This window comes from Camelus dromedarius, chromosome 23 (assembly GCF_036321535.1).
Source record: "Camelus dromedarius isolate mCamDro1 chromosome 23, mCamDro1.pat, whole genome shotgun sequence".
NCBI classification, from domain to species: Eukaryota; Metazoa; Chordata; class Mammalia; order Artiodactyla; family Camelidae; genus Camelus; species Camelus dromedarius.
This window is the reverse complement of record NC_087458.1, coordinates 5,684,747-5,708,937: the sequence shown is the minus strand read 5'-3', so window position 1 is coordinate 5,708,937 and position 24,191 is coordinate 5,684,747. Positions and strand designations below refer to the sequence as shown.

Below are 24,191 nucleotides of genomic sequence, written 5' to 3'. Positions count from 1 at the left end.
GAGGCTGATGCCCCAGGGGAGTGGAAGTCACATGTCAAAACCCCCAGTCACCTGAGCAGGATCCCACGCCAAAAGGAAGATAAGAAAATGAATGGTGTGTGGTATCCGAAGCAGAATTATTGGAAATCATGGTCACATTCAAACAAAGACATATGATACAACAATGAAAAAACACAGTACATGGTCTAACATGGGTCAAACTTACAAATTTACTATTGAGTTTTATAAAGAAGGTGGACACAGAAGAATGTTTCTGTTCATGTAAAATTCAGAAATTCGGCAAAACCACAGTGTATAGGGAAATATGCTTACGTGGTGATATATAAAGAAAACAGCCTTACAAAAGTCCAGCTGATGGTTATCTCGGGAAGAGAGGGAGGGCGGGGACTGGAGCCACTGCCGCCAGTGTTCCCTTTTTGGACCTGGGTGATGGCTATAGGCGTTGGGGATAATTCCTTGGGCTGTATGCACATTTTTGCTTGTTCTACATTTCTGTGTGATAGATCTATATAAAATAAAAAACTTCCATAGCACTTGGACCGAAATCACTATTCATATTTGCAAGAATGCATACATATAAACAGACGAAATTGATGCTTTTTGGCCGGAGTGGAATGTGAATGAAGATAAGAAATAAATAAGAGAGGGAACTTGCAATGGATCAGAGGTGCTTAAATTCCAGGAACTGAAGATTATAAATAGCTCAGCCTCTGATACTGAGGCTGAGAATTAACAAAAGGAGGAGTAATTACAAACATTAAAAACTAATTTTAAGTATTTTGACGCGGTTCAAAATTCAAAAGCTACAACTGGGCTTAAGTGGGAATTAAGGCTCAGTCCCCCTGCCCAAAGTTCCTGGTGTATCCTTCCTGGAAGCTTTTTAGCAGGGATGAGAACGGATGGAATGAGTTAATCAGGGAGAAGTGGTGCTGGAAATGCGGGCACGATGGGGGCAAGGAGGCCAGGCTGGGGCGAAGAGGCCATTGTGTTGGGAGGGCCTGGCCCGGGCTCTGCAGTGGGGCTGGTCCCTGGGATGCCAATGCCCGAGCCAGTTCCCTCAGTCCCTGGGAGGAAGTTCCAAGGGGAGCAAGAGCAGGATTAAGGGCTCCTAGTGAGTCAACAGGGCAGCTCCCCAGAAGCCCCCAGGCCTCTCCCCCACCCTGTTTTCCACACCTGGACCAGACTTTCTGCAGCAGGTCGGGGCACAGCAGAGCCCAGGGCCTGGCCGCGGACTCCCGAGCAGACTGTTTTGCGTTGAAGACCTATGACAAGCCAGCATCAAGGGCCGGGAAAGAACTCTGCCCAATTAACCCCCTGCCCGCGGTCTCCTTCCATGGCTGCCCCCACCCCTGGACCTAGATAGCTCTGGGGCTGTCAAGTGAACTCAAGAGTGTAGAGGTAAAGGCAGGACTCAGGGTTCTGACCTCGCGTGTCCCCTCCGCAGCAGATGACAGCACTGAGCCCACTACCCTGTGTTCCCTTGTCTGTCACTAGGAGCCATGACACCTGCCTCCCTCCCAGGATCCAGTGCGGACCTGACGTGAGGAAGGCAGTGAAGGACCCATCTTCCCTCCCCTGCACTGTGAGTTCCCAAAGGACAGGCCCTGAGGGTTAGTTGAAGGAGTAAGAGAAGATTTTGAATCAGGCTTTTCTGGGCTCCTGCCCTGACTCTGCTGTCCACCAGCTGGATCATCTCAGTGTGCTGAAAGTCTCCATGCACCTGTTTTCCACCCCCAACGTGGAGACAGTAGACCTGCCTCACAGGTGCTGAGGACCAGGAGGTGACAGGAGCAGGAGGTGCCCCGAGGCCCGGCACGGGTTAAGCTCTCAGCCAGTGGCGGCCGTGGTTATTATTAGCTCTCAGACCGAGTCTGTAGAAGGACTGAGTGAATGAAAATGACCACACTGCCTTCACAGCCCCAGATTCCATCCTCTTTAGGTCCACAAACCCAGTTTTGTCTACCCCCTTCCGCGTCCTGTTGTAACACGGTGCCAGCCCCAGATCAAGTTGGGGACAGGAAAAGGCTCCAGGTGAGGCTCCCCGGGAGGGGCCAGACCCCACGTCCTCGGGAGGGGCCAGACCCCACGTCCTCGGGAGGGGCCGGACCCCGCATCCTGGGGTGTTGCAGGAAGACGCTGAGCTCACCCTCCTGGGTGTGTCCCGCCCACCCGCGTGGGGCAAGGCTCCAGGAAGCAGACAGCAATCATGGCCCCGGGGCTCCCAGCCCCTGGGAAGAGCCAGGCTGGACCTTAAAAAGGGACCAGGCTTTGCCCAGGTGCACAGCTCCCTTCTGCCTCTCCTCAGTGATATCTCCACAGCTCGGGTAAGTCTGTACCCGCTTCTTTGTCTTCTCTTGGAGGAGCGCACAGGGCCCGGCATGGAGGAGCAGGGAGCCGCTGGGGAGGGCGACCCAGGGCCTGTGGTCGTCACAGCTCCGCCACGCTCAGGGCTGTGACCTTCACCCCAGCTGAGGTCCTGCTCCGTACAGCACGACATCTGGCCAGATACTCCCTGCTCCTCCCGCTGGCCCCTGTGCGATGGCTCTGGTGGAACCATCCCCAGTGGAAACCCTACCTCCCACCTCCGTCTTCTTTCTCTGGATTCACCTGCCTGTCAGGCACTGGGCAGGTGAAGATCCAACCCCACCACCCTCGGGGGAGACTGAGTGCTCTTGCCAAAAACTTGAAGGCCCCCTAAGCCCAGGCCTGGGACCCTCACTCACCATTGTCCTGGAGCGATGTCCTGGTCCCACTGGCTGAGAGGCTGATCCACCAGGCTCCCCACGTCCTCCCCAGTGGGGGAAATGCTCAGCAACCATCTGGACGAGGGGCTCAGGTTGGTCTCGGCCAAGTCGACCAACTTGGGTGGCTCCTCTTAGTTACAAAACAGCAGGGATCTTTCTCCTACAGCAGAGGGCAGTGGGCTTTGCATTAGATGCCCACACGTGTGAAACAGGGCCACTTCCTGGGTGCTTTGGAGAGTCTGGGATGTGAGGGCCGCTCTGCCCAGTTTCTCTGGTTGGGGTCCAGGGCCGCCCTGACCTCTGACTGTTGGCCGGGGAACCTGCATCTGGAAGTCAGACCTTCTCTTTACTTAAATGAGGTCAAGCCTTGGAGACGCAGAGAACAGGGAGGCACAAAGAGCAGATGACCCCTAGTAAGGGACAGTCCGAAGGCCCCATCTCCCACGTTCCGCTCAGCGGCCTCAGGGCTGGGGCAGGTATTTCTGTTCCTTCAGATCTGAAGCTGGCCCGGGTCGCATCCCTCGTCCTCCGTCTTGGGGATGGTCCGGCGGGCCCTCCACCAGGGCTCAGGACAGGGCTGTGCTTCCCTGCTCACACTCATGCCCAGGACCCCCCTGCAGAGCTTGCTTTATGGTCAGGGTGGGCCTCTGGGGGTCTTCCCGAAGCAGCCAGGAGGGTCAGACCAGATCAGAGAGGACACGGTTCTGCCCCCGTGACTCTCACCCTGATGCTGACCCTGGGGGAGATGGAGCTGCTGCTGTTTGAATTGTGAGGTCATCCAAGTGCTCTGTTTGGGGGTCTCCCTCAGGCTTCAGTCTTGTCCAGTGTGTCTGAGCCCTCCACCTCTGCTGCCACGTTCTGTGGCCCCACCCACAGGGACTTCTGTGGGTCTCCTCCATCTTCTTAGACCCTGAGCTGCGGGGACCCAGCAACTCCTCCTGAGCAACTCCTCCCACCACATGGAGGAGCACAGCTCTTCTGTTGCACCTGAGCCTTCCTTCCCGGGCCGCTCAGCCCCTCTCCCATTGCCCTAGCTTGAGACCCTCCCCTGGGGGGACGGGCACCAAAGGGCATCGCCTCTCCTTCTGGCAGCTGTTTTGAAAGCCAAGATGGGAAGCACTGCGGCCGAGAAGTCCGTGATGGGTATGATCGACATGTTTCACAAGTACACCGGGAAAGACGACACCATCGACAAGCCGGGCGTGCAGAAGATGCTGAAGGAGAACTTCCCCAACTTCCTCAGTGCCTGTGTGAGTCGGGGTCGGCCTCCCAGTGTTGTTGGGCCCGGCATGGCTGCGGACCCTGCTGTGTGACCTTGGACAAGTCACTCTCATTCTCTCATCCTCAGCTTTCTCATCTGCAAAAGACAGAGTAGGACTTCCTGTCCTGGTTTATGATCAGGGTGCGAAGAGAGGACACATGTGGCAAAGTATGACAATGCACGGATGTAAATGGTTGCTCTTAGGCGGTCACAAAGGGCTACAGCTGGAGGGCAGTGAATGGGTTCCTGTCACCTGTTACACCCGCTGTGTGAGACTCAAGCCCATATGCTCAGGCCCTGCCTCTAGAGGCTCCCCTCAGGGTCCTTGAGATTAGAGGGAAGGTGATGGAAACGCCATTGCTGACAGATGCTTTTTAGAGTAGGAACAAAATTGTTCTTTCTTTCTTTCTTTAGAAGTACAGTTGATTTACACTGTTGTATTAGTTTCAAGTGTACAACGTAGTGATTTGATATTTTTATAGATTATACTCCATCGAAGTTATTCTAAAATATTGGATGTATTTCCTGTGCTGTATGTTACATCCTTGTGTCTTGTTTATTTTATACCTCATTGCTTGACCCTCTTAGTCCCCTTCCCCCTTCTTCCCCCCCCCCCTTCCCCTTCTCCCCTCTGGTAACCACTAGTTCGTTCTCTGTATATATGCATTACTGACAGAATTTAACACCCCTTTTCACAATGAAGAACTCTTCTACAGACCTGATTTAATCTGATAATTAGAATGCACTGAGCTGATTACCAAAAGAAGGGGTTACTAGGTAACAAAGAGATTAATTAGGTCAGCAAGAAGAGGGAAGGCACTCAGGGCTTGTAAGAGGCTGTAGGCCAGAAGGAAGACAGGAGAGGAGGGTTGGGTTGAAGAGGATGAGGCTGGGCTTATATATTTATTTAGTTATTTTAATTGAAGTTCAGTTGATTTGCAATATTGTGTTAGTTTCAGGAGTGCAGCAAAGTGATTCAGCTCTATATATGGGTGGGTCTAATTTTGGGTTCCTGAGTAGATATTCAGTAGGTGGCGGCCTTGAAGGGGGTTTGGGGAGAGGGTCTGGGGCTTGAGTCCACCCCACCAGCTCCTGATCAGTGCAGCTCTGAGCAGAGCCTGCTCACCACGCGAGGTCTCACCCAAGTTCCCATTTGGGGCAAAGACTCTCCCTGGGTGAACTGCAGGGTGATGTCAGTGTCTCACCGCAGCCCACACTTCCCCTCGTCTGTGCCACACCCGCCACACTTGTGCTGCTCTGGTGCCTGTTTCTCTTCCTTCTCTCCCAGATCACAGCTCTTTGGGGACTGAATTTGCCTTGCTTTGTGTCTTTTCCCACAGGAAAAAAGGGGCAAAGATTACTTGTCCAACATCTTTGAGCAAAAGGACAAGAATGGGGACAAGAAGATTGACTTTTCCGAGTTTCTCTCCTTGCTGGCCGATATAGCCGTCGACTACCACAAACAGAGCCAAGGAGGAGAGCTCTGTTCTGGGGGCGATCAGTGAGCCCAGAGGCCTCTAGAGAACCCGAGAAACAATAAAGTGTCTCTTCTCGCCAGGAATTTGCATTATTTCCTTTTTTCTTTTATGTGTGTATCTCAGACAGAATACACAATTGTTGGTTAGTTGCTTTGTGGATTTTCCACCAGATGCACCCATCCTCCCCAGCAAGTCTCCACTCCCAGCGTGCTCCCTCTAGTGCCCCGAGACCTGACTGGGTCTCTGTTCTCTGTTGGATCTTGAGATTCATCTGTGGTCCTTGTATCTGGAACCAAGTGTTCTACCCAGCTAGGTGAGCCTGGGTCAGGATGCAAACTAGAACTCTCACTTGGGGCCTTGCAAAGTCCAGGAGGGCACTTGCTCTCTACACTGTTTTCATGAGTGCAATGGGCAGACTTTGTCATCTTTCTCTCAAATATGGTTTTAAATGCCACACATCCAGCTGGGCACTGGGAATAGCAAGGCGAATGAGTCAGTCCCCGGTCTAGTGGAAGGGGTCCTCTCAGCACCCAGGAAACTGGTCACATGTCTAGTTATCTCTGGTCAATACTTTTGGGATGCACATTTTGGACAGATGCTAACATTCATGCGCCAGATGCAGGGGCTACCTGGGAGCAGACAGTTGGTGATGCCCATTTCTGAGCCAAGTACTCTGCTAGGAAGTGAGGATGCAGAAATAAAAATGATGTCATGACTGCCTCCCCCTGAAAATACCCATTTTCTGTGTTCTTTCTGCTCGGGTTCCTGACGCTTCCCAGTTATAAGCCCTTCAAACCCTTCAGGCCAAGGGACAAGAGCCAGCATTTGTCTCCACTGCCTGTGCCATTTTCAGGTCCTTACCCCATTATTCCTCACACTTCAACCACCTTCTCCATCCTCGAGGCTCCTGTCATGCTGCCATAGACTTCTCTTCCCTTCTTGTTAGATTTGCTCACACTTCCGGTGCATAGAGGAATTAGACCCTTAGCTTACATCCACCTTGTCTTACCAGGACAACATATGTGCAGCAAGTCCACAGTCTTAAAGCAGATTTCCTAGAAGCAGAGAATAAAATGGGAATTCTTGTGTGAGTGATTTATCGAGGGAGTGCTGTCAGGTGAAGCTTGCCCGGAAGTGAGGGGAGCAGCACCGGACGGCGAAGAAACTAGACAAAGATGTGAGCTCAGCTTCAATCTAGTTTCTGTCTGATTCTGCGGGGAGCTCTGGTGCACAAATGGAATCAGAGAGTTTCCCACCTTAAGGCAAAGAGGCCCACCTTTTGTTGTCTTTATCAGTGAGTCACTGACTGCAGGCCCTCCCCAGGGGGAGCCTAGCCCAGCATTCCTGGGCTTGGAGCCTCCTTTGGAGCAAGAGCAGTTCTAGGAGAAGGGTGCAGTTGTGACCTATTAGCAGCCGACACTGATAGGAGCTGAGTGACAGGCACACGTCCCCTGCGTACAATTTCATTTGCAGATGATCTCTTGGAATAAAATCGTTTGAAAATCTTGTAGAAGGAGGGCCTGCCTGGTGGAGGCCAGATGGGAGGCTGTGCAGAGCATGCAGAGATGTTTTCAAGAAACCAAGTGCAGATTTATTCAGTGTGTGTGTGCACGCAGGTGCATGTATATATGTGCATGTGAGTATATGCTTGTGTGTGCTTTGTGTGTGTGTGTGTGTGTGTGTGTGTGTGTGTGTGTGTGTGTGTGTGTGTGTGTTGGAGAGCAGTTAGGGGAAGAGCAGAGCCAGGAGTCCCTGACGTCAGGAGGCCCCTGGTGCACCGGATGGACCCTGAAAGCTGGCAGGAGCAGTTTCAGGGGAACAGGGAGGGCTATTCAAGAAGCACGTGAAACAGCCCTGAGGAACAGCCCTGTGGAGCAGGAGGGGGCCTGGGTGAGTGCTCACTGAATAATCCAGGCTCGCCTCACTCCATGGGGGACGATTTGCAGCACAGAGCAGGCAGAGTAAACCCAGCGTGTTGGCCGCCGCTGTCCCAGCCCCCGCAGGTCCTGCGAAGACCCGGTCTGACAGCGCTCTCCCGGGCAGACTCTAGAACCCCAGGGCCAGAGCCCGAGCGCAAGGTCTCTCAGCTGGTCAGGAGTCGGGACGCCTGGGCCTGACCGGGAGCCTGCCCCTCCCCGGCTCTGTAATTTTGGCCAAGCCAACCTGCCTCTTGGACCCTTGTTTCTTCAGCTGTACAGTGAGATAAACACCCCAGGAGCAGGCCCTGCTGGAGTGGCCTGTGATCAACAGGAGACTGAGAACCAGGGCTCCGGAGAGCAGAGGCCCCCACCCCACTTCCTGGGCCTGGAGTCTGCAGGGCAGCCGGGAGGGTCCTGGCCCTGTGCCTGTCAGAGCCGCAGTGGTTTTGCTGTCCCTCTCCTGGTCACGTCTCTGTGCGCAGCAGAGATGGTGGGCGGGGAACCTCCTCACTCAGTCCTGAGATGGACAGAGAGAGACAGGATTTCTGCAGTGCTGGAAGCTGGCCTTCAGAGTCAGCAGATCTGGGATCCTGGCTTTGCCATTTACTAGGAGGTAGTCTTGGGAAATTTATTAAGCCCTCAGTTCCACGTAACCTGGGATAATGGTCCTCAGGGCACGGCGATTTTCTGGGGATTAAATGAGACAACGCATTCTAAGCTCTTCGCACGCTGCCTGGCGTGTAGTAACCTGTCACCACAGCCGCTACAGCGAGTGAAAGTGAGCCCAGTGGTTCCCTGGATACACAGTCGGAGCCTCTGGTTCCACCTGCAAATCCCTAAATGCTCTATTTCCTGAGGCACAGCAACCCTCTCACCTTCCCTCTGTCACCTCCCGCCAGGCCAGCCCGCAGGGCTCCTGGGGCCTGGGTTGGGCAGAGACCTGGCTGTGAGCAGCATCACGTGGGCAGCTGCTGGAATAAACCCAGACCTGAGGCCCGTAAAAAGGACCACCCTTCATCTCAGAGCACAGTTCTCACTTGTCCCCTCCTCCGTGACTCTTCCTCAGCGTCTGGGGAGTCCCATCGCCTCTTTACTTCTTCTGAGCTTAGGGCTCTGCCCTTGCTCACCCCCGGGGAGCGCCCCTGTCCAGGAGTCACGGGGGCATCAGGAAGAGACACTCCTCTGCTCCCTCCAGGCCTCAGCATTCTCTTCTGGGCACTGAGGGGCTAGACTAGATAATGTCCTGTGTCTTTTTTGCCCTGACTTTTGATGGCTCTGTGACATTCAGAGAGATTCACGGAAGAACTCCTGGGGAGAAAGTCTTCACAGGCAACCGAGGGCAGAGCAAGCCTAGGATTTCCAGAGGCATCTCTACTCTCTGCCATCCTTGATCCTACTTACTCCCTGGTTTGTGGCATCACCTGACTTTCTGGGCTCAGGTCTCTTCAAGATGCTCAAAGGGGCACTAGGGGGCTCACAACCTATTGTTGCATGTTTGTAATATCCCCCTGGTCCCAGTCCTGGGACCCCTTATCACCATTATTTTGGCCTCATCCTGTGTAGATCTGGGAAAAGGACATTTCAACCCACAAGTTCCAAGAACAAATGCCCCATTGCCCTCTGGGCTCCACTGGCAGCCCATGACCTTGATGACAACCAGTCTCGACTCCAGCAGGGCTCTGGGGGGCTCCTCTGTCTGGGCCACAGAACGTGTCCAGAGTAATGGGAGTCTGGGGCTGGGACTATTACAGACATGAAGGATTGACTGAGAAGAGTTCTTTAAGAAGGAAGGAAGGACTGGGATGAGAAGATCAATTTTCCTGAGTTTCTCACCAGTGTTGCTGTGGTCACCACAGATGTACTTAATCAGTTCCAAGGCCAGAAGTCCCATTCTCAGGGTCTGAGATAAGCCAGGCCCTGCCCAGCCCAGAGATCTCCACTGAGGCCTGGGCTTAGCTGACCCCAGAAGGCAATAAATTGTTACCTGCATTGTTCTGATTACTGAACGTTAGCAAAATAATTGATCCTTTTTTATTAAAAATTTAAAAAATTGAAGTCTAGTTGATTTAAATGTGTTAGTTTCTGGTGTACACCATAGTGATTCAGTTATATATATATATATATATATATATACACACACACATATATTCTTTTTTGTGTATATATATATATATTCTTTTTCATTATAGGTTATTTCAAGATCTTGAATGTAGTTCCCTGTGCTATACAGTAGGACCTTGTTGTTTATCTATTTTATATATAGTAGTTTGTATCTGATAATCCCAAACTCCTAATTTATCCTTCTCCCACCTTTCCCCTTTGGTAACCATAAGTTTGTTTGTTTCTATGTCTGTGAATCTGTTTCTGTTTTGTAAATAGGTTCACTTGTGTCATTTTTTTTTTTAGATTCCACATATAAGTGACATGATATGATATTTGTCTTTCTCTGTCTGACTTACTTCACTTAGTATGGTAATCTCTAGGTCCATTCTTGTTACTGCAAAAGGTATTATTTCATTCTTTTTTATGGCTGAGTAGTATTCCAGTGTGAAATAGTTGGTTCTTGATTAGCTTCTTGGTTGTTTTCATTCCATTTCCCTCTCTTCTATAGATTTGGAAACCTATACACGATATTAGTAGTTGTCTATAAAATCTGAACTTGCACACAATATAAACTTAACTAGCTCAAATCAATATCTCTACTTTCTTCCTGCACAATGTGATGAATTTGCTTTAAATTCAGAGACTCCCCTTCTAGCTTATATGCTATTATTTTGCCAGTCCATTAACTCTTCTTATTTTCTCTCCTAATTAGACATTATTAATTTTGATTTACATAAATATTTGGGTTGCTCACTTATTTGCTGTTTACATCATTCATCATTTCTTTTTGCACTTCAGATCTCCCTTCCAAGGCGTTTTTCTTTTCCTTTCAGTATTTGCTTCTGAAATTTCTTTAGTGAGGGTCTGGTGGAGACAAGCCGCTGCAGTTTTTACACATCTGAAGAAAATGTCTTTATTTCACTCTCATCATTCTTTTAATTTATTAAGGAATTTTTCAAACACATTAAAAAATACAGAAAACAATATGACAGACCCCTATGTACTCTCTGCCCACTTCCACGACGGTCAGTACATGGTCATTTATATCCCCACCCACCCCTTCCCTAATTATTTTGGAGCAGATTCCGGACAGCATATAATCTCATCAAGAACTATTTCAGTTTGTATTTCTTTTCTTGGGGCCAGTACTGCTCAGGAGCAGGTGCAGGTCTCGTAGGAAAGAAGCAGCTTAGACCAAGAGGATCACTGTTCTTTGCCTCTGGTTATCTAAAATTTGGTCCTTTATGTTCTGGCTGCCTTGGAAGTCCTGAACTCTAATTGTTATCTCTCCACCCCTGAGAGATTATTGAAATCTCAGATAATCTTTGTCTCTTAGAAGTGCCTTTCTGCTTGTCTTGTTAACGTGTTTGCCCAAACACTTAATAATTAATACATTCCTCAAGAGAAGTAGCTTAGGGTATTTAGTTCATTCAATGAGATTTCCTTCTGTTGAACATCCTTCAAGTCCTGGTTGCTTTGGAAATTTTCTGATGCTTATAAATTATTTGTTGAATCTGATCCAGATTTTTGGTTTGTTTTAGGGGGATAATTGCTGTGCTACAAAAAACTACCGTAGCTGGAAACAGACATTTTTGCAGTAATGCAGAGCTGTAGAAACTCTTGGTACTGCTGGTGAGAAGGAATTAGTCAAATTATGAACACATTTACCCCATACAAATGGCCAATAGACACATGAAAGAAAGCTCAGTTTTGCTAATTATCAGAGAAATGCAAATCAAAACTACAGTGAGGTATCCCCTCCCACCAGTCAGAATGGGCATCATTAAAAAGTCCACAAATCATAAATGCTGGAGAGGGTGGTGTGGAGAAAAGGGAACCCTCCTACACTGTTGTTGGGAATGTAATTTAGTGCAGGCATTGTGGAAAACAGCACGAGATTCCTTAAAAAACTAAAAATAGACTTACCATATATCCAGCAATCCCACTCCTGGACATATATCTGGAGGAAACTCTAATTTGAAAAGACACATGCACCCCAATGTTCATAGCAGCACTGTTTACAATAGCAAAGACATGGAAACAACCTAAATGTCCATCAAAAGACGACTGGATAAAGAAGTTGTGGTATATTTACACAATGGAATACTACTCAGCCATAAAAAAGAATGAAATAATGCCATTTGCAGCAACTTGGATGGACCTGGAGATTGTCATTCTAAGTGAAGTAAGCCAGAAACAGAAAGAAAAATACCATATTATATCATTTATATATGGAATCTATAAAAAAGACACAAATGAACTTTACAAAACAGAAAGAGACTCACAGACATAGAAAACAAACTCATGGTTACCAGGGGGGAAACAGGCTTGGAAGGGATAAATTGAGAGTTTGAGATTTGCAGATACTAACTGTATATATGGCAATTAAAAAAATATTAAAAATACATGAACAACAAGTTTCTGCAGTACAGCACAGAGAACTATATTCAATATCTTGTAGTAACCTATAATAAAAAAGAATATGGAAAGAAATACATGCATGACCATATGACTGAAACATGGTGCTGTGCACCAGAAATGGACACAACACTGTAAACTGACTATGCTACAATAATACAAAAAGAATGCATATACCTGTGTCCTAGGTGTTCTACTACGATGCATACATTCCTAGGACATTTGCATATAGGTCCATGATGGAGCAATACAGTGATGTTCCTCATAACATTGTTTGCATAGGGAGTTGGATGCAATATGGGAAGGGGTATCTCTGGGGAAGGGAAAGGCGAGATATTGTGGCTGCACATTATAGAGTAAAAGAAGCTTAGAGGTAACAATAGCAGATGGACACAGAACAACATGGATACAAGTGGCAGTTCCGCTATAAACTTCTTTGAGTTTGCTTTGTTGGACAGCATAAGCTAAGGGCTCTCATGCTCTTTCTTCTATGCGATTTTCACAGAAGCTGGTTAGTTCAACTACACTGCATTAATTTAGCTTCTGACTCTCATTTGGGAGGTCATGGTAAGTGTCATAATAGAAGCTGTTAAATCGTTTTTGCATTACTCTTTTTAGCCTGGCTTTACTTTCTGGGGTCCTTTCCCAAGCTTCCCGGCCACCTCTGGGACTGGAAATTTTTAGATTTTGAATTGCTGTTAACTCTGAACCACAATTTGGACAAATACACTTTAATGAAAAATGATTTCAGGGTACTTATTCTGTGCTAGGACACTGCCTGGTACTAGGGGTCAGTGATGCCGAAGCAACAGTGTTTCCCCGCCATAAACTCAAGGTCTGGTTGGAATACAGGCACACGGGGAGGGGGACGCGGAATGATGTGATGTTATAATAGGACTGGACTTAGGGGGAGGGGAGGTGCAAAAGAGGGAGAGGGCTTGTCTTCAGGGAGAAGGGAGGGGTGTTTCCTTCCAAAAAGAATCACTAAAGAGAAGCTGACATTTAAGCTCAGTCAAGTAATGTGATGTTAACCAGCAGACAAGGCATTGAAAGACATATCTCATAGAGGAGGAAACTAAAAAAATTGACATTGAGGCAGGAAACAAGGTATGTTAAGGTAGAGGCTGCAGTTCCTTGGACTCTCAGGAGCTAGGGTCTTAGGATGGGTACAGAGAGGAAATCAGACATCCACTCTTGGAAGCCAATCTGTTTCTCTTGGAAACATCTAGTGTGATGTTTCCTAGCAGGGACCTGCAGCCTTGGTGCAGGAGGAGAAGACAAGCGGAGGGGTTGGCTCAGGGTTGGAGGGTTGCAGAGAAGCTACGGCCCAAGAAAAGTAGGCAGCAGAGTTGAGAGCAGGTGGAAAGCTATTGCTGGGGTGGGTTTCGGGATGCAGGCTGCGTGGAGACGGAGCAGAGACTTCTGATAGGAGAGAGAATGACAGGGCCCAGGGACTGCAGGTCTTCCTGAGTTTGAGGACAGGTGGAAATTTCCTAATTTCCCTTTTAGGTAGTTTGTTGTTTGTGTATAGGAACACGATTGATTTTGTATGTTTACTTTGTGTCCACAGCCTTGCTGAACTGGTTTATTATTTATAACAGGGTTTCTTGTTGTTGTTTCGTCTTTAGGGTTTTCTATGTATATAATCATGTCATCTGCAAACAGAGATAGTTTTATTCCTTCTTTTCCTATCGGGGTGCCTTTTATTTCTTTCTCTTGTCCAGTCTCTCTAGCTAGGACTTCCATTATTATGTTGAAAAGTAGTGGCAAGAGTAAGCATCCTTGTCTTATGCCAGATCTTCGAGGGAAAGCTTTCAGCTTTTCCCCCATTGACTGTGAAGTTGCCTGTGGGCTTTCCAGATGTGGCCTTTATTGTGTTGAGATAAGATGCCTCTGTACCTATTTTGCTGAGAGTTTTCATCATGAACGGGTGTTGAACTTTGTCAAATGCCTTTTCTGTGTCTATTGAGGTAATCATGTGTTTTTTCCTTTCATTTTGTTAATGCGTTATATCACCTTGATTGATTTGTATATGTTGAACCATCCTTGCACCCCTGGGGTAAATCCCACTTAGACTTGGTGCACGATCCTTTTAAAGGCTATTGAATTCAGTTTGCTGGGATTTTATTGAGGATTTTTGCATCTGTATTCATCAGGGAGATTGGACTGTAATTTTATTTTCTTGTAGAATCTTTGCCTGGTTTTGGTATCAGGATGATGCTGGTCTCAAGAACTGAGTTTGAAAGTGTTCCTCCTTCAATTTTTTGAAAGCATTTAAGAAGCATTGGTATTCTGTTTTGGGTGTTTGGTAGATTTCACCCATGAAGCCATAGGCCCTGGGCTTTTTTTTTTTCCTTTTCCCAGACAAACAAAAATCTGAGGGGGTTTTTTGCCACTAGAACTGCCTCACAAGAAATGCTTAAGAGAGTTCTTCAGATTGAAATAAAAAACCCCACTAAACAGCAATGGGAAAGCATAGGAAAGCATTAATCTCACAGGTAGAGGTAACTATCTGGACACACATAGACTGATGTCATACCATAGAGGTATCTGCTGACTTCTGTGTTAGGGTGGAGAAGGCTGTTGGGTACTCCTGGTCTCCCTTCCTCCTGCAGAAGGAAGTCATGGCTGAAGGCATCCCTCTTGGTTCTGGCATATGGGTGTTCTTAGCGCAGTGGTGCTGCACGGGTCCGGGCATGGGTGTGTGGGCTGGCTGTGGAGCTGGTGTTTTGGGGACTTACATGTGGTAATGAGAGGTTGGTGGCAGCTGTGGCGTGGGGCTTTGGGGGAGTGTACATTGGCGGCTCTGGCAGGGGAAGGGGGTGTCAGGTCTTTTCTGTTCCCCTTCTCTCCAGCACGTAGCACACATGGTAAACTCCTGAAGAAATACTAATATTAAGGAATTGGTGAAAGTGTATACATTTAAAGTAATTTAAATGTCTACCAATAATGGATTAATAAAACAAATTTTGATACATGCAAACAAGTGATCACTACACATTCATTAAAAAGTAGGGTAACATTGATTAATGGTGTGAGATGTCCACAGCATTAACAGTAAGTGAAAAGGGTAGTTACAGCACAGCTGTAATGCACCGTCGTGCACTGGGCTGGTGCGGGGAGTCATTTTTGTCCCAGACTGAATAAATGCAGGATGAAGAGGGACGCAATATGTCCTCCTATCCCCTTTAAGCTATGGGACAAAAATGGAATTCCTTTTGAGTGACAAATTATTATGCAGCAATTGTCCATGACGCATCAGCATGCAAAATTTGTTAATTAGTTGGCTTCAAGGTTTTTATTTTTATCTTGTTGCTCAGCAATAGATATTGTACTTGTGAACATTTTCCTATTTATTGCTTTTAAAAATCTGTTTAATTACTTTCTCAGGATAAATTCCCAGGGGAAAATGATTGAATCAAAGGTATCCAATAACATTCTCTGTGACTCTAGCCTGGCATTGCCACATTGTTTTACCATTTAGAAATCTGAGCCCTATTTTTTAAAATTGAAGTGTAGTCAGTTTACAATGTTGTGTTCATTTCTGGTGTACAGTATAGTGATTCAGATATATATATATGTGTATATATATATATAATACATATATATATATATTCATTTTCATATTCTTTTTCATTATAGACTATTATAAGGAATTGAATATAGTTCCCTGTGCTATACAGTAGGACCTTGCTGTTTATCTATTTTATATATAGGAGTTAATATCTGCAAATCTTGATTTCCCAATTTATCCCTCCACCTCACCCTCCTTTACCCCCTGGTAACCGCAAGTTTGTTTCCTATGTCTGTGAGTCTGTTTCCATTTTGCAAATAAGTTCATTTGTCTCATTTTTTTAGATTCCACATGTAAGTGATATCATATGGTATTTCTCTTTCTCTTTCTAGTTGTTTTTATTTTAGAAACTCAAAAGCATTGATGAACCTCTCGTTTGCTGAGGAAATCCTTAGGTTGGGTAGATGAAGACTCAACCTGAAAATTGGAAAAGGTTTTGCCTTAAGGGTTTACCTATTTTCCCCCAAATCTTCAGGGGTGCCCAGACATACTCTCGAGTTGAATTACCTGTCCTTTAGCGCCCTCTTCTGGGAGATTTACTCATCAGCCTGTGTGGCTCTGCCCAGGGGAGGTAAGAAGGTGGCTGAGAGAACATTGGAGATGGGGTACAGCAGTTTGTCTGTTACCTGAGGACCTATCACCCTGATGTCACCTGTATGGAGGCCAAGCCTACACATCTGGGCTCCCTTAGAGTAGGTCACTGCCACCAGCTGCAGTCGGTTATTTCCTTACAGCAAAGGTGTTCCCATCACTTCGCTCTCATCTCTCATCCATCACCCAACTCGTGAAAAACTCAAGCGAACGTATTTACAAAACAGGAACAGACTTACAGACATAGAAAACAAACTTATGGCTACCAGGGGGGGAAGGGGTAAACTGGGAGTTTGAGATTTGCAGATTCTAACTAATATATATAAAGTAGATAAACAGCAAGTTTATACTGTACAGCACAGGGAACCATATTCAGTATCTTGTAGTAACTTATGGTAAAAAGAATATGAAAATGAATATAGGTATGTTCTGTATGACTGAAGCATTGTGCTGTACACCAGAAACTGACACAGCATTGTAAACTGACTATACTTCAATAAAAATATATTTTAAAAAATTCCTCTATAAGCGACTTTCTTTGCACAGGAGGAAGTGGTAGCTCTAGCCTGGCCCACAAGGCCCTTCACGTCTTGTCTCCACCCTGCCTCTCCAGCCTTGCTCTTACTAACTGCTCGGGACGTACCCTGTGGACAGCATCTTCCAAGCAGGCCATTCTCTTCCATGCCCCCGTGCCTTTGTCTGTGCTGTTTTCTCCGTCTGGAGTGCCTGCTCCTTCATGCTTTTCCTTGCAGCCAGATCTTCAAGTGCCACCTCAAACAGCACCTCCTGCAGGAAATGTTCCACAACTGCCCAGGCAGAAGGTGCTCCTTCCTGGGTTCCCAGGGTATCCTGTTCATGCCTCTTAGTAGTGTTCCCAGTGCATTGTGCCCTTGCATAACTGTCCCCCGACTTGTCCCCACCCTGTGAGCTGGCCCTACATCTTATTCACATTGCCTAGAGAGGGCCTGGTGCTCGAGAAACATTTGTTGATGATTGAATGTGCTTCATGACTGTAGAGTCTGGGGGTTCACTAATGGAGGGAGGACATTCAAGGCAGAGATATTTAAGTCGTGTGTCTGACCCCACCCAAGCCCTGGAGCTGGGATGATGAGCTCTGAGGCAGGGAGATGGATAACGTGACCCTCTATGGTTCTGAGATGCTTCAGATCAGGCTCTGAGGGCAGGTGGGTCCCTGAAACGGGCTGAGTTAACCACAGGACACAACTGAAGTGTGATGTCATCTCAGGAAGGCAGTGAAGACGCAGCTGTGATGCGGAGCACCTGCGGAGAGTCACAGCACTGGCTGCCATAACTGGAGGCACCGAGGGCGGGCAGGATGTAGGACTCGGTGTGGGGCCCCTGCTCCCACAACTGCCTCCTGCCTGAGCACCGGGGAATCTCTGGGATAAAACACTGGTCGGGGCTGAGGACTCGGAACGGCCTCACCCAACAGCGACAGGTCAGCACCCGGTCCATGACAGCTGGCGGGGGGGTGGGTGGCGGGCTGTGAGGGGTCTGCACAGGTCCAGGGAAGCAGAGGCGCTGCTTCTCTGTTTGGGAGACGTGTGTCGTGTAGATGGATGTCCCGAGGGCATAACTGCGGCTCGAAGACGTTTAGGGCCTTAAATTAAAAACACGTCTGTTGGGTTGTTCCAAAGGGGTCGGACTCCGGCTCCAGGCGGCGAGTTGTGTGATTTGGGGAAAGCTACCGTAACTTCTCTGAATTCCTTGTCCTCCTGGGAAAATGAGGGGAATGATGCCTGCCTCCTAAGGTCATTGTGAGGGTTACATGGGAAGCTGGACATAAAGCGCTCTGTCCAGTGCCTGGCTGGCTCGGCAAGAGTGGGAACCAGTGGTTGTCATGACTCTTCTCCTTACGGAATCCAGGGAGGCCTGCCGACCCAACGGGACAGCCCTGCCTCCTGAGGACAGGCTCTCATCCCCGCAGGACGGGGGAGGGCACCCGCCATCCACCTTGTGCAGAGCACCGGGGTGGGGCTGCGGGGGCCCCTCCCACCCTGACACTGAACAGCCCAGCGCCCAGAGGCCCGGGGAGGCCCAGGAAGTTGGGGCTGAAGGGCCCGCGCCGGCGGGACGCGGATGCCTTCAGAGAGGGTGAAGGCAGGGGCAGGAGCAAGCTGGGAACCCCCGTGCGGTCTGCACATCGGACTGTGAAAGAGAGACAGTGCTCGAGCAAGCGGGGGCCCGGGCGGTGTAATTCTTTTACTATTCCGTTTGGGGTGTAAAAGTCTATGATAGTGGCAGTCTTGCCTTCTCAAGACGTTTAAACATATTTCCATTGGAAAAATGCTGTCTTGCTTTGAAAAGTCTCGTTTCTTCTCATTCTTGACTTGAGTGATTCCTAGGCAGAGGGCAGGGCCGGGGGGTGGAGGACACAGCTCCCATCCTCAGGGAGGCCGCCGTCTCAGGGAGGGTCAGAGTCCTGTCCTGAGGGCTCGCGGCAAAGCTTCCCGCAGGGCAGGGACTAGCAGCCACATCTGCAAGGGTTCAGGTGGAGGTCAGGGAGGGGGCCTGAGACCAGGTCGGCAGGAGGGAGAGGCCAGGAGGTTCCTGGAAGAAGGGTGCACCTGCTGTGGCCTGGCCTCAGCGTGGCCTGCTGGGCTGTGTTCTCCTCCCAGACTCCCCACTGTCCCCCGCTGCTGCACCCCTGCATCTCCAGAACTACCCCCATCCTGGGCCCAGGCCCAGCCACCACGATGGACACGCCAGTGGAGGGACCCCTCTTCCAAATCATCCACTGTTACCACCAGCAAGCGGCCCGGGAGGGGGACATGGAGGCCCTGTTGCTGGAGGAGTTGAAGGCCCTGCTCATGGACAATGTGCCCCACTTCATGGAGAGCTTGGTGCGTGGGGTTTGGGGTCACCTGGGGATTAAGTAGGGGGTTGCTTTTGGGGTTGGAAGTGAGTGGCCAGGGAGTCGGTCACCGCCCAGGAGAATTTCCACTCAGGGGAGGGTGTGTGAGGGAGGGCGGAGGGCAGGATCTGTAAGCAGGGGGAGCACAGGCCTCGCCCTCCTCTCTTACTGCCCTTCCCTCTCCTGAAACTCCCTGCCTGGCCCCACTCCAACCAAAACACAGCTAATCCCTGAAGCTCAGTCCTGACCCCAAACCTGTTTGTTCCCTTACCTGCTTCCTAAATCTCCCCTCTGCCCTCAGGCCGGTGCAGTCAGTGACCCGGCCCCAAACCTGCCCTTCCAATCCCAGCCCCTCCTCCTGGGGTCTACACAGGCCTCCTTCTTCCCCACCCCCTCCATGCCTGGGGAGGACAGGTCGGGCTGTGGTGGCTGCCCAAAGCCTGCTGGGGGTAGGAAAGGTAGCTTCGCCTCCCACCTCCTGTCCGAGGGGCTGAGTCCCTCAGAGCAGGCTGGGCTCAGTCACCCGCGTCAGGCGGCCGCATCTCTGACATCAGGCCCAGCTCTGTGATGACCGGGCTCCTTGGGGACTTCAAGGCCGGCAGGAGCGTCTGTGGGGCACTGCCTCGGCCCTCGGTGCCATGTCCCTGGGGTCTCTGGGCTGTCATGCCCAGGGGGCTTCACGTCATGCCTGACTTGAGGCCCTGCATTCCAGGGGAGGTGCTTCCTGTGGTCACTTCTCATGTCCCCTGCCTGCCTTTGGAACCCATCAGAGGAGACAGCCTTACCCTCAGTTTACTGGAGTGTAGCCATGAGGGTCACAGAGAGGGGACTAAGATGAATGGTTAGTCCCCTGTTTCTAGGGAAATCCTTTCCTGTCTAGAGCCATTGCCTGTACCCTGGGGCTGTGAAAGTACCCTCCAGGCCTGCCCTCGGGGGCTCACAGGGCAGACATAGCAGCCTGGGTTGGGGCTGAGGTGAGGGAAGCAGGGGGAGCCCGCCCAAGGCCGCAGGCCTCCAGTCTCCCGGGTCAACCAGCTTCACAGAGGAGGTAAGATTATAAGGAGTAGATGGTGGTGGGCAGTGGAGTTGACAGAGGGGGCAACCCTGCCACGGGAACGAGGGCCGCCCCCAGGCTCACACCTGCTTGTGGATGCGGTGACTTTCTTGCCAGACACTGTCTGAGAACTTCACACCGGCTTCCCCATGCCCAGCCGCCAAATCCTGCTGAAACCTGCTTTTCCAGCCCTGCCCAATTCTCCCACCTCGCCTTCGCCTGCCCTCTGACCCCTGACTTCCTCCCTGCTGTCCCTTCCACCTCAAATCTCCTTTCCTCTCCTACACCACCCTTGATTCTCAGCCCTCAGGGTCACCTGCTCAGGGATGTCCTGGCCAGCTCCAGGGCCCATGGCTCTGTCCTTCCCTTTTTCTGCACTTCCCGTAGGCGACACGGGCACAGAGGCCTCATCAGATGTCACAGCACGCAGACGTCCGGTCCCATCTGTGCTGCCCCTGCCACCGTGCTGGGGATGTGGACACGAGGACAGGTGGGCTCTGCCCTGGGGAGCTCCCAGTGTGGAGGGGGAAGGCGCCGCCGTCCACCCAGCAGCCCTGGGCTGGGCTGTCTCTGCGGGGGAGACAGGCTTAAATGGCCACTGACAGTGAGCAGATGTGAATTGTGTCAGCCGGGAAACAGAACCCAGTTGCACCCTCTGTCTGCGCACGCAGCCCCAGGTCCAGTTAGCCGAGGTCCCCACCGCATCTCTGCCTTTTCTGCTGCGTGTGGTGTCCTGGCCACTGAGTGTCTGAGCGAGAAGTTGTCTCCCACAAGCCCCCGGCAGGCAGGCCCAGGGCGCAGTTCCCCACCCCACCGCCCACCAGCGGGCAGTGGAGGCCTGGACATCGCTGTGGGCCCTGCCTGGGTGCATGGCTGACCCTCTGCCCACTCCTCAGGGCCTGAAGAAGCCGTGCTACCTGACAGAGTGTTCTGGGCAGCAGACGACCAGATCTGCTTTGACGAGCCCCTCTACGTCTTGGGCAAGCTGCTGACGGACGACCACCTGCAGTACCACCGCCAGCTGTGCGCCCACTACCGCGCCCAGCACAGCCTCTATCAGAGGGCGCGCAGGCAGCCTGCAGACGGGCCTGCCGGGGAGCTGCAGGGACAGCTCTGCCGTGTGCCTGTGCAAAGGATGACTGTGAGGGAAGAGAATAAAGCAACTTCATAAATATGTCTGGGGATTGTTCAGTTCATGGTTCTGGGCATCTTCTCTGGGTCCAGAAAGAGGAAGTTTGGTCCTACCTTGGGGATCATCCACCTTGGGTGAGAGATACCGCTCCTGCCTCCAGACGCCCCTGTCTGATGGGGGAGACAACTCTTGCCCTCAGCTTCCAGCTGAGAGGGAGGGGTCTATTCTTAGGGAGCTGACTCTGATCACTCATTCACTACACATACAGATGGGACAGGAACCAGGAGGGCAGAGGCACACTGGACAACATGGACCCTGCTTTTGTAGTTCTCCCAGACTCAAAAGAGAGTCCCAACAAAGGTAGAGAGTGTTCTGGGCCTGGGGAAGGGCCAGGACAGGGCAGGGAAGATGATGCTGGTAATTGACATCAGGTGGTGGGTGGCGGGGCCGTTCTGAAGGAAGATGGTGAGGTGAGTTTTGTTCATGCTGAGTCAGAGAGGGGACAAGGGCAAAGCCGGCAATGCAGCCTGCCATGGGAAAGATCGATGAGTAGAACCCGGGTGACTGTCAATCAGGGAAGGCTTCCCGGAGACAAGGGTTGGGTCTGGTTTTTACTAATAGAAAATGATGATGAATGTGGGCACTGTTCTGACTCAGGGCTATTTGTGACTCCCTGATTCTTTCCTAATAAGACCTGCCCCTGCCCTGTCTCTGTGTTGTTTGTTTTTGTCTCTCTGTGGGAGCCCAGGAATCTGGTGAAGAATCTTTTGGGGAGGATCTCTCCTGCCTCTAAGCCCTGCTTGGTGGGTTTCTTCTCTGAGGATGGTCTGGAAACCTCTGTACTGAGCTCACTGTGATAGAAACAATGAGTTTTAAGAATAATGGGTGATCTGTGTTGTTTCCCTGTGCAGGTGATTGGGGGTGGGGTCATTTAAGGGACTTGGTTCGATTCCCTCCCCTATCTGGGTCCATGAGCCAAATGTGGGGAGCAGCACCCTGCAGGCTGAGCTGGGGACCTCGGTCCCTGATCTGCGGAGCTCAGAAGCAGGCCCGCCATGGACGCCCCAACCATACTTGCTGATCCCCAGTGCTCGCCTTTCAGGACTCAGCGGGCCCACCCATCTCCCTCTGGACCTCCTGGGCGCTCCCCAGGTCTGAATCTCCTCTGTGGAGGTACATGTCCTGCTGCACTGCGGTTGTGTGTTGCAATCTATGTCCTCCACCCAGCCAGGGACCACGTCCTGCCATCTCCGTGTCTGGGCACAGTGTGTGCTCAGCGAGGATTAGAGTGAGGGATGTGGGAATGGGGCCTGTGGGTGGGATTCCCAGGACCTGGGTCTGTGCTGCCTCCTGCAGGCCTCTTAGTTACTTGGAAACAGTTGGCTGGGTGACCCAGGCCACCCTTGCCGCAGGCCCAGGTGGATGCTCCCTGCCTGTCTCACCTGAAACATGTTGGGCTCCAGAGGCCTTTGAGTCTGAAGGGGAGGCTCAGCCCAGTGCTCCGAGCCCCTTCCTGGGGGGTTTCTCCACTGGCCCTGACTGCTCTGTCCTCATTTCCGCAGCCCCGGGCCTGGCCGGGTCGGGTCTATTGGGACATGCTGGCGGGACCAGGTTCTGCTTCCCGAGGTTGCCCCACATCCGTCAGGCTGATGGCAGACACTGCCCTCCCCTATGTGCTTGCCCAACTCCCGACACCTTCTCCTGCCAGGTCAGCCCACCCTGGCCCCTGCTCTCCCTGAAGCCCCCAAGGCAGTCTGTCCAGGGAGAGCGTCTCCGGGGACGGTGTTTCAGCAGGTCCACTGACAAGCACATGGTGCTGGAGGAGGTCAAGGCTTGTGTCTCCCTCGCTGGACCTGGGACCTGTTTCCCTTACTCTCTGGGCGAAGAAAGCTGTCTCCACAAGAACATTCTCAGGGCAGTGGCTTCAAGGGAGGCATTCCTAGGGGGTGGGGGTCCATCAGGCTCATCATCACGCCCCTGAGCGAGGTCAGCGCGAGCGCCCTCCCGGGCTGGTGAACGAACCCTAATTTGAATCTCAGTAAAGCCACCTTGCTTGTGCCAATGTGTGCATTTTTGGCACTTAAGCACCAAGACAAAGAAGAAAACAGGCCCACAGGACTTGGAGTAACTCCCGGTGCCTGTTTCCTCATCTGTCCCATGGGGATAATTGTACCTGTGATGTTCAGTTCACAGGGTTATGACATGAGTTAGTGGATATAAAAACACTTTGAGAATTTGATGTGCTGTTTAGGGTAAGATGCTACTGTGCCAGCACATACAGGAGAGGGATTGGTGAATACTAGGTGTGCACCCAGTGCTTGATGGTTGCTTGAAAACTTGTCATGTTAAATGTCAGAAATAGCTTTATTTTCCTGTCAAGGGGTTGACCAGCCAAGGAAGTTAGACTGCATTCGTTTAACGGATGTATATCCTGCCTTGTTCTAAAAATGATTTAAAGCGGCTGATTACAATGAAGGAAATTCCTGCATTGGATCAAGGATAGACCATTGTTCAATTTTGCATTCATTTTTCCCCTCAGTAAGTATTAATTGAGCACCTAGTATGTAACCAGGCCCTGAGGTGTGATGTGGTTTATGCTCTAAAGGGGCTCCCAGTCTTAAATAAAAGGCAGACAGACAATGAACGGGTGAGCCACACTGTAGTGCGGCAAATGTTGCAATGTAGAAGCATTGGGCAGCATGGAGGAGAGAGGAATTAACTCAGTGCGGATAAGAGTCGGGGAAGGAGAGCCAGGATGGACGAGGAGGACTTTACCGGCAGAGGGGCATTCCAGGCAGCCGCAGCAGGGGGATGACATCAAAGCGGGTCATAAGTCACCCAAGGCACTTGATGCCCCCATTGTTGTGTCTCTCTGCTGGCCTCAGTTTCCTCACCAGAAAAGTGGGATTTATGACCGTTCCTACCTCATAGGATTATTGTGGGAATTAAACGGATTGATGTAAGTAAAGAACTTACAACAGTCCCCGGCACGTGGCAAAAGCCCAGTACATCTTGGCTATTATTTTGTTACTGTTTGTCCTT

General features: G+C 50.5%; 1 protein-coding gene across 1 annotated transcript; it reads left to right on the top strand.

Annotated features, from left to right (window-relative positions):
- Positions 1 to 2,288: 2,288 nt before the first annotated feature.
- S100A7 (S100 calcium binding protein A7) lies at positions 2,289 to 5,566 on the top strand. Its single transcript, XM_010980642.3, has 3 exons — positions 2,289 to 2,324; positions 3,837 to 3,994; positions 5,346 to 5,566. The coding sequence occupies exons 2-3, from the start codon at positions 3,854 to 3,856 to the stop codon at positions 5,508 to 5,510; spliced, it is 306 nt and encodes a 101-aa protein (XP_010978944.1). The 5' UTR covers positions 2,289 to 2,324; positions 3,837 to 3,853; the 3' UTR covers positions 5,511 to 5,566.
- Positions 5,567 to 24,191: the final 18,625 nt, after the last annotated feature.